The 9,590-nt window shown below is 40.2% G+C and overlaps 1 protein-coding gene across 1 annotated transcript; it reads left to right on the top strand.

Moving 5' to 3' along the window:
- Positions 1-7,198: 7,198 nt before the first annotated feature.
- Positions 7,199-8,817, top strand: LOC131431730 (uncharacterized). The gene is made up of 3 exons (XM_058597592.1): positions 7,199-7,256; positions 7,323-8,417; positions 8,475-8,817. Exons 1-3 carry the CDS (start codon positions 7,212-7,214, stop codon positions 8,670-8,672), a joined length of 1,338 nt encoding a protein of 445 aa, XP_058453575.1. The 5' UTR covers positions 7,199-7,211; the 3' UTR covers positions 8,673-8,817.
- The last annotated feature ends 773 nt before the right edge of the window (positions 8,818-9,590 follow it).

The raw sequence follows: 9,590 nt of genomic DNA, 5'->3' as shown, positions 1-9,590 counted from the left end.
GCTCGACATCGCTACGGTTGGATTGCACGTGGGAGGTAATTCCTGATCCCCACGGTAGTGATCATCTACCGATCGTAATATCAATCACCAGCGGCTTAAAACCATCGAAGACAATCAATGTTTCGTATGACCTCACACGAAATATTGATTGGAATAGCTATGCGACCTCGATATCTGAGAAACTTGAAAGAACTCAACAACTTCCTCCGGAGGAAGAGTACACGTTTTTGGCTGGCTTGATTCTCGATACTGCGATTCAAGCTCAGACGAAACGTGTACCCGGCGCAAAAACTAACATCCGTCCTCCCAACCCGTGGTGGGACAAAGAGTGCACAAATTTAAACGCGGAGAGAGCCTCCGCGTATAAAGTATTTAGAAAAAATGGAACACCTGATAATTACCGGAATTACGCGGCGTTAGACGTTAAAACTAAGAACTTGATTAGAGCCAAGAAACGCGGTTACTGGCGTCGGTTTATAGACGGCTTAACGAAAGAAACATCTATGAGCACTCTTTGGAACACAGCCCGACGAATGCGCAATCATAACACCACGAATGAAAGCGAGGAATACTTCAACCGCTGGATATTCGATTTCGCTAAAAAAGTATGCCCAGACTCTGTTCCGGAACAGAAGATCACCCGCGCCGCGACACCAAATTCAAACGAATCACCGTTTTCGATGGTAGAGCTTTCACTTGCACTTTTGTCGTGTAACAATAAAGCCCCGGGATTAGACAGAATAAAATTCAACTTGTTGAAAAATCTGCCTGACCCCGCCAAAAGGCGCTTGCTGAATTTATTCAACAAGTTCCTCACGGGTAATATTGTCCCACACGACTGGAGACAAGTCAGAGTTATCGCCATTCAAAAACCAGGGAAACCAGCCTCCGATCACAATTCGTATCGGCCGATTGCTATGCTTTCCTGTATCCGGAAATTGTTCGAAAAAATGATTCTGTTTCGTCTAGACAATTGGGTCGAAACTAATGGTTTACTTTCAGATACACAATTTGGTTTCCGCAGGGGCAAAGGAACGAACGATTGTCTTGCGTTGCTCTCAACAGAAATTCAAATGGCATTTGCTCGTAAAGAACAAATGGCGTCAGTTTTCCTAGACATTAAGGGGGCTTTTGACTCAGTTTCTATAAATATCCTATCTGAGAAGTTGCATCAGCATGGTCTTTCGCCAGTTTTGAACAACTTTTTACATAATCTATTGTCTGAGAAACACATGTACTTTGCGCATGGTGATTTGTCGACAATACGATTCAGCTACATGGGTCTTCCTCAGGGCTCATGCTTAAGCCCCCTTTTATACAATTTTTACGTAAGTAATATCGATGAATGTATCAACACATCTTGCACGCTAAGACAACTTGCCGACGACAGCGTTGTGTCTATTATAGGACCCAAAGCTGCCGATCTCCAAGGACCATTACAAGATACTCTCGACAACTTATCATCATGGGCTCTTCAAATGGGTATCGAGTTCTCTACGGAGAAAACTGAGCTGGTTGTATTTTCAAGGAAGCGAGAACCAGCACAATTACAGCTTCAACTAGGGGGTGAAACCATAGCTCAGGCCTTCACGTTTAAATATCTCGGGGTCTGGTTCGACTCCAAAGGCACCTGGGGATGTCACATTAGGTATCTGAAACAAAAATGCCAGCAGAGAATCAACTTTCTTCGTACAATAACCGGATCATGGTGGGGTGCCCACCCAGGAGACCTGATCAGGTTGTACCAAACAACGATATTGTCCGTTATGGAATATGGATGCTTCTGCTTCCGATCAGTGGCGAACACTCATTTCATCAAGCTGGAAAGAATTCAGTATCGTTGTTTGCGTATTGCCTTGGGTTGCATGCAATCGACTCATACGATGAGCCTCGAAGTGCTGGCGGGCGTTTTTCCACTGAAAAACCGGTTCTGGGATCTCTCATATCGTTTGCTCATTCGATGCGACATTTTGAATCCTCTGGTGATTGAAAACTTCGAAAGGTTAGTTGAGCTTAACTCTCAAACCCGTTTTATGTCCTTGTATTTTGATTACATGGCTCAGAATATTAATCCTTCTTCGTTTGTTTCCAACCGTGCTCATTTCTTGGATACTTCTGATTCTACTGTGTTTTTCGACACATCCATGAGAGAAGAAATTCGTGGAATTCCGGATCACGTGCGCCCTCAAGTGGCCCCAAATATTTTTTATAATAAATTTAGAACAGTCAACTGTGAAAAGGTGTTTTACACTGACGGATCAAACATCAACGAGTCCACAGGCTTCGGCATCTTCAATCAAAACATCACCGCTTCTTACAAACTCAGTGATCCGGCTTCAGTTTACGTCGCAGAATTAGCTGCTATTCAGTACACCCTCGAGATCATTGAAACCATGCCCAAAGACCATTACTTCATTGTCACGGATAGTCTAAGTTCAATAGAAGCTCTCCGGGCAATGAAGCCAGGAAAGTATCCCCCATATTTCCTGGGGAAAATACGGGAACATTTGAGAACTTTATCTGAACGGTCTTATTTAATATCGTTAGTCTGGGTCCCTTCGCATTGTTCCATTCCGGGCAATGAAAAGGCAGACTTATTGGCTAAAGTGGGCGCATTGGAAGGTGATATTTATGAAAGACCAATCTGCTTCAATGAATTTTTCAGTATTTCTCGTCAGAAAACTCTCGAAAGTTGGCAAACTTCATGGAGCAATGACGAACTGGGACGATGGCTACACTCCATTATCCCTAAGGTATCGACGAAACCTTGGTTCAAGGGGATGAACATGAGTCGTGATTTCATTCGCGTTATGTCACGGCTCATGTCAAATCACTATACATTCAACGCACATCTCCGGCGTATCGGGATCGTGGAGAACGGGCTCTGCACCTGTGGCGACGGTTATCAGGACATCGAGCATTTCGTGTGGTCGTGCGTAGAGTATCGTGACGCCAGGTCGAAGCTACTGGAATCCCTCAGGGCCCGAGGTAGACCGCCTGAGGTGCCGGTTCGGGATGTGTTGGCGAGTCGGGATAGTTCATATATGCTTCTCATATACCAGTACCTTAAACACATTGATATACAAGTGTAATGTGTTATTCCTCGCTCAGAAAATATAATCTCCACCTACAGGTTCGACACTAACATCCGCCCGATTCTCTCGATCCCCGTCCCTGTTCACCATCTTCATTGGAATTAACAAGATCTTTTTTTTTGTCACTAACTTTTTCGTTCCCCTTTCCCTGTTTTTTCACCATCTCGATGGCAACTAATTAGATCTCTGTCGTTTTCAAACATTTTGTTCCCACACCCCTTTTTTACCCCGTTTCCCACAATATTTACTTCTTTTTTTCATTCTCTTCCGTAACATCACCATCACCGGAAGACCGCTCCAGTCAATGACCAGCATGCGGGCCACCCGCCGGGCCTTCGTAGCCTGGGGGTGTTTCCCGCGGACCCTCACGGACCGAAGAATGCGGCCAACATAGAAAATTACCATCGCCATCTGGAATCATCTCATCCTAAATTCAATTCACCGGCCACTACCGATCGCCAGATACTATATTACATAATGATACTACTCTAGTTTTAAGTTAGACGATAATTAAGATTAGTAAATACCCTTGGCATCTTAGAGCTTAAGCAGTGTGCCTTAATATTATATTATATTATTGAATAAAAAAAAAAAACCCTTGTGTGAAGCATTCACATACATTTTCATAGACACAACGTATACAAAGATTATATGTACATAGTTAGAATAAGCGGCAATAGTAAAATGATTCTATCGCAATTATCAACTGCCTGTATAGAATCGGATCGCGAAACGAGAATAAGCGACCGTTTGTTTCTTCAGAGAAGATCCCCAAAGCGGCGTGCCAACCTTTGATTCTCAGAAATGTCATCGAGAGAAATTCGCTCTCGCACTGGTGTCGATTCTATGTTAAATGAGCCGTGCCGGGTTTTTGTTGTTGCGATGATTTCCAACTTTCTTTGATGGCACTGATTCAATCGTGGAAGAGTTGTCAGTGAACGTTCTTTGATACGATAAAAGCCATCCTTGACTGCATGGCATTTTATTTCGGTTTCAAAATAAATAAAACCAAAAAAAATCCTTTGCACATAATATTTAGTCATGTGTGATTGTATCCTGCGTCAAACTAAAACTAGCAATTTTCGCCGCACCCATTTTGAGATTTCGAAGTTAATGTACTCCGAGGCAGATATGACCTTCAAACCAAATTCGTTTTATACCTGAAGCTTCTGAAAATATGTTACATTCCGGGTTAAAATATATTTTCCGCACTATTTTCTGCGCTAGAGCAAAAGTAACCATTTGGCCCCGGTCTTCTTTTCACCATGCTTTTTTCATTATTAATTTTTGTTCAGAGCGCGTCCGAACAATTTTACTAAATTTTGTTGATTTAGATCAAAAGAAAATTGTCTCCTCCGAAAACAAAGAATACACTAAATCAAAATCATTGTCAAATGAAGCCGTTTCTTTAAAAAACTGTATTTTTGTGCAAAAAATGTTGATAAATTATTCGTGCATTTTTTTAGTTTATATTGAATTTGAAAATACCTTGAAAAAGGGAAAAAAAATGTTGAGATTATGAAAATAAATTATTATTTTTCGTTTTTTCAGCATTATTAGATGAAATGCGTACTGCAAAATATACTGTTTTTTCAAAACCGATGTACCTAATTTTTTTTATTTTACCGCAAAATGTACTCTTTTTCGTAAAAAAAAAATCTACGAGTTTTAGTTATGCCGAATAGACTTATGTAACCTTGTCGCTAAAAATTTAGATAAAAACTGACGTTTGTCAAATTTCAGATTGCCAATACTTTGCAATTTTATCTTTTTGCCAGGATAATTACCGAGTACTCAGCGGTCCAAATCACGGTAATTATTTTGCCGAGACTCAGCAAAAAAAGTGTCTAGATATAAATATTTTAGAAGACCGTAGAATGAATTCTACTTATAAAAGAAAACAAAAATAACATTTCAATGAACTTTTTGGCATCCCTTATGACATTTTGGATATCAGTCTTTTGCTGCGAGTTCATCGGTTATTCCCACAGTTTTTGTGTCTGAGGGAAGCGGGTCATTTCGCTGAACGCCATTTCGTCGAAAGTCATTTCACCGAATAGGTCATTTCGCCGAAAGGGTTATTTCGCCGAAAGAATGGTTTCGAATACATCATATTATTATTTTTGTCTTATTATAACTCCTGGATAATTGATATGGCTCAGCCACATAACCGAAGCAAAGACGGAAAGTTTAGTGGCCGCCGACCCGCCGTCGGAAGCGAAGACCTCTTGCATACAAACCTGTAACCGTCTCGTATGTCCGGTCTACCCAAGGCTAAGCTTCTTTGCTTTGGTTAGGTTCGAACGAGCGATGTGGCGAAGCCGCTTTAGATAGTTTTTCATCTATGCGAATGTTTAGATGTGAAGTAGCTAAAAAATTCAACAAATTATTTTGGGAACTCCGTTGTGAGATTTATGAATCAATCATTATTTAAGAGTACAAGAATCAATATTTATACAAGAAGTACAATTGTAGGTAAAAAAATGGTTGTTAACACTATCATCTTTGATTTGTCTTTATTTTAAATCAATTCCAATAACGATATTAATACAATTGCAGGATTCGGCGAAATGGCATTCGGCAAAGTGACCCATTCGGCGAAATGACCATTTTGAAGAAATGGCTTTCGGTGATACGACTTTTGGCGAAATGGCGGCGAAATAACCCTGATCCATACGTGAGTATGTGAGAGTGCTTGGGATTGAATAAAGCAAAGTACTGAATTCAATTAGTAAATGTGATATATTTGAATTGATATGTGAATAACTTAGGTTATTTGATAATTCTGCAGTCTGAATATCGTTTAAATTCGACACAGTTCATAATTGCAGGAAATAATTTGATCCACGTATGAATTTTGGGAGCGACGAAGCTCTCTGGGTCTGGTAGTTTTGGATACGAATAGTTTTTAGTTGGGTTACTAGATATTAAAGACAATGCAAATTTTTATACACAATAAATATATCATTTAAATAGTGAGAATAATCATTAAATTAAAATACCTCCGCTTTGTCCCCCCTTCCTCTATACTTGACAATGTAGTGGAGGCTCAAGAGCATACAATATTTATTTAAATACTTTTTTATTTCTTTAAGCGTCAAATTCGCTGAGGATTTCAGAAATTGCCATTCCATTTTCGACCGAAGTAATTTCTAGTGGATCAGGGTCATTTCGCCGAAAGCCATTTCGCCGAAAGCCGTTTCGCCGAAAGCCATTTCGCCGAAAGGGTTATTTCGCCGAATGACATTTCGCCAAATGGGTCACTTCGCCGAATGTCATTTTGCCGAATGCCATTTAGCCGAAAGCCATTTCGCCGAAAGGGTCATTTCGCCGAATCCTGAAAACGTCTTGAAATCGTAATTAGAATTGATTTAAATCAAAGACAAACGAAAGATGATAGCGTTAACGCACGTTTTGTTGACCTACCATTGTAGTTCCCAAGAAAACTTGCTGACTATTAGCTACTAAGCATCAAAGCAATTGCATAGGTGTATCTACCAGGCAAATGTAGGTGATATTTTCCGTTTGTTAAGTGAAAATGAAAAAAAATGACTCAGCTGGCGTCGGCTCAGCGGCTTTGTGCCGCCGAGCCATCTTGGCTTCGGTTATGTGGCTGCGCCACATCAGTTTTACAGAAGACATAACATGCATGAGATATGAACCTTTCGGCGAAATGACCTATTCGGCGAAACGACTTTCGGCGAAATGGTTTTCGGCGATATGACCCGCTCCCATTTCTAATATTCATTATTAAAATTTTAAGAGAAAACGAGTGCAATAATACGATCTTCACAAACTCTATCTTTTATGAACATAACTATGCATCACGTGTTCTTTTTCCACTAGCTCATAGCGTGACAGTGAAAAATTTATAGCAAAATCAATCAAACTCATTAGAATCCGTGTGCTGTGTTATTTCGTGCAGTGCGCCCACCTGAGTAAGCGATTTCCGTTTTGCTCTGTCGCATGAAGATCACTGTTATCATGCGGCACCTGATTAATGGGTTGCGATCGTGGGGGCGGGAAAATTTGATTTTGCTGATCCGACATAACTACATTTTCATTAGCGGATTCGAGTTTCCCGTTAGTTATAACAGATCCGTTAAACCGAAGAAGATGCTTTCGCGAGATATTATTCTAGGAATCACGCTACTGGCTTTGGTACAGTTTTCATCGGATTATTGAAGTTTTACTTTTATTTTGTAATACAAATTTGTTTAATTCCAGGTAGTCAAAGCTCAACTGCCTCCCAAAGTAATTGAAACAAAAGAATCACTACTGAACGAGTTGCACTCGTTGCAAGACGTTATTCCGCCCAACTACGCCATTCGATCAAACGAACATCAGAATGCACAGGAAATCAACAGAATATTTGAAGAGTTTCTGGTACAGAACCAGGAAAGCATTGATGCGGTACTGCGAGTGCTCAAACTTATCGATCACGAGTTGGAAAATGTAATTCAAGATTGCATCAAAATTTTCGATCTGGATTCGTTAGACAGCAGCAACGTGTTATTCGTTCAAGTTACGAAACCACTGCTCTACGAAGTCAAAGTCCTTTGTGAATTGATAACCGATAAACAGATAGACGAAGTGGAAGCGGCCCTGAGTCAGGTTGAACATCATGCAGTCGACTATCGGCAACGATTGGATCAGGTGATGAAAGATATGGCTTCCGTTTCCGGGCAGCTGGATGGAGATCATTTTAAGTCTCGAATCGAGCTCAAAACAATGCAAATCTCGACTCATTTGCAAGCGCTGAATCGTACATTTCTAACAGAAATCGATCAAAATTTTACCAAGTATATGGACAAATGGATGGAAAAATATAAAAAATTTGCGTCGATGGTACCGAATGGAGTTGAAGACGACGTGAACGATCGGGCGGAGATAGTGGCTCTCTTCGATTTCGTTGACTATTTAAACAACGAAACTAGCGTTTTGCAAGACGAGTTGGCAGAATTTCTCGATTATTGGGTGGAATTGGTGGACGAAACACTGGACTCAGTGACGAACGGGTCGCTAGAAATTGTTGATTTTCTTGAAAATCACCCTTTGGAAAATTTCATTACCGGTGACGCTAGTTTGAAATGCGTTTCTAGTTACTATCAAAATCTGGACGAAACTATTCTGCTTGTATTGGATGGTTTTTTTCGCTGTGTGGATTACGAGCAAGAAATGACAAAAGCATTTCAGCAAATTGACTCCGTTCTCGATTCCACGAACAAGGCGGTTAATTTCCTGTTGGATAGTTACATAACCTGTATCAAACTGGTCGGTCAATTCGGAGGAGATTTTGAGCTGAAAGAATGTTTGGCGGATGTAAGTTGTAAATCACCAACATAAACTTTCGCAGTTCTAATTTGTTTTCGTATTTAGCTGGAAGAGCTTCTGGACGGAACCAGTGAGTTTGTTGAGCATAAAAGTACCGAGATCTACTATCACACAGAGGATGCAATGGTTTTCACTGGTGTCATAATGGGAGCGTGTGTGCAACTGAAAGCTCGAGAAGCTGTTTCGCAACTTGGCGGAAAGATGATCGATTTTGACGCTTGCGGTGATAAAGAGATTAAATGAGAGCTCCGCCTTCACCCGAGGATCTGATAGTATAATTACATGGTAATGACAATACAACTTTATATGAAGATTCATTACATCTTTTATACTATCATTATTTATGTTATTACTCGATTTGTAATGACACTGCCAAACCTCGTGTAAGCCTCCCTAACGAGTAAAAATAGTTGAAATGAAAACGTTTCATTATTTGGAAGTGGATTCTGTAAACTACAGAAATAAAAAAATGCCGGGTTGTGTACGAGAAACGACCGATCACGATGACAATAAAAATTCAAAAGCATCCTTCTATACAGAATTATCGAACCACATCGTGTGCAAATCGGTTCGATATTGGTTCTTATAGGCAATCTAACGCAGAACTAATATTGCCATCCAAGTTTCACCTTTCGTTCGATTATCGGACCGATCGAGCACGATATGAACCTGATCGTAGCGCTACGATCGGGCCGTCATCGGACAATTTTGCACCATTTGCATCACCCGCTTGAATTTTCGAACAAGCGAAACAAGCATCGGCATATCGGACCAACGTGAGCCCGATATAGGGCTGTAGTGTCAGGCAAACGTCGTACCTCTTTATTTTGAATCTTAACTGAATAATTTTTCAAAGAGTAAACTTTTCAATAATTATTAACGACGCGAAGCCTCTTGTTTACAAATCCGGTCTCATTTGTCCGGTCTTTCCGAAGTTATGTGCTTTTATTTTAGTAAGGTATCCGAGTAAAGTCAATCATCAAACTGAGAACAAATCGAAATCTAATTACGATAGAAATATCAGATTGAAATCTTAATATTATATCAGCTCTTCAACTTTTCAACTGATATCATATTATATTATCATTTTGCTATTCGCTTTTGGAACAAAAAAACTTACGAGACGAAAGTTTTGTGAAATTCGAAAAATAATAATATTGA

This window comes from Malaya genurostris, chromosome 2 (genome assembly GCF_030247185.1).
Source record: "Malaya genurostris strain Urasoe2022 chromosome 2, Malgen_1.1, whole genome shotgun sequence".
NCBI lineage: Eukaryota > Metazoa > Arthropoda > Insecta > Diptera > Culicidae > Malaya > Malaya genurostris.
This window is presented reverse-complemented; position numbering and strand designations above follow the sequence as displayed.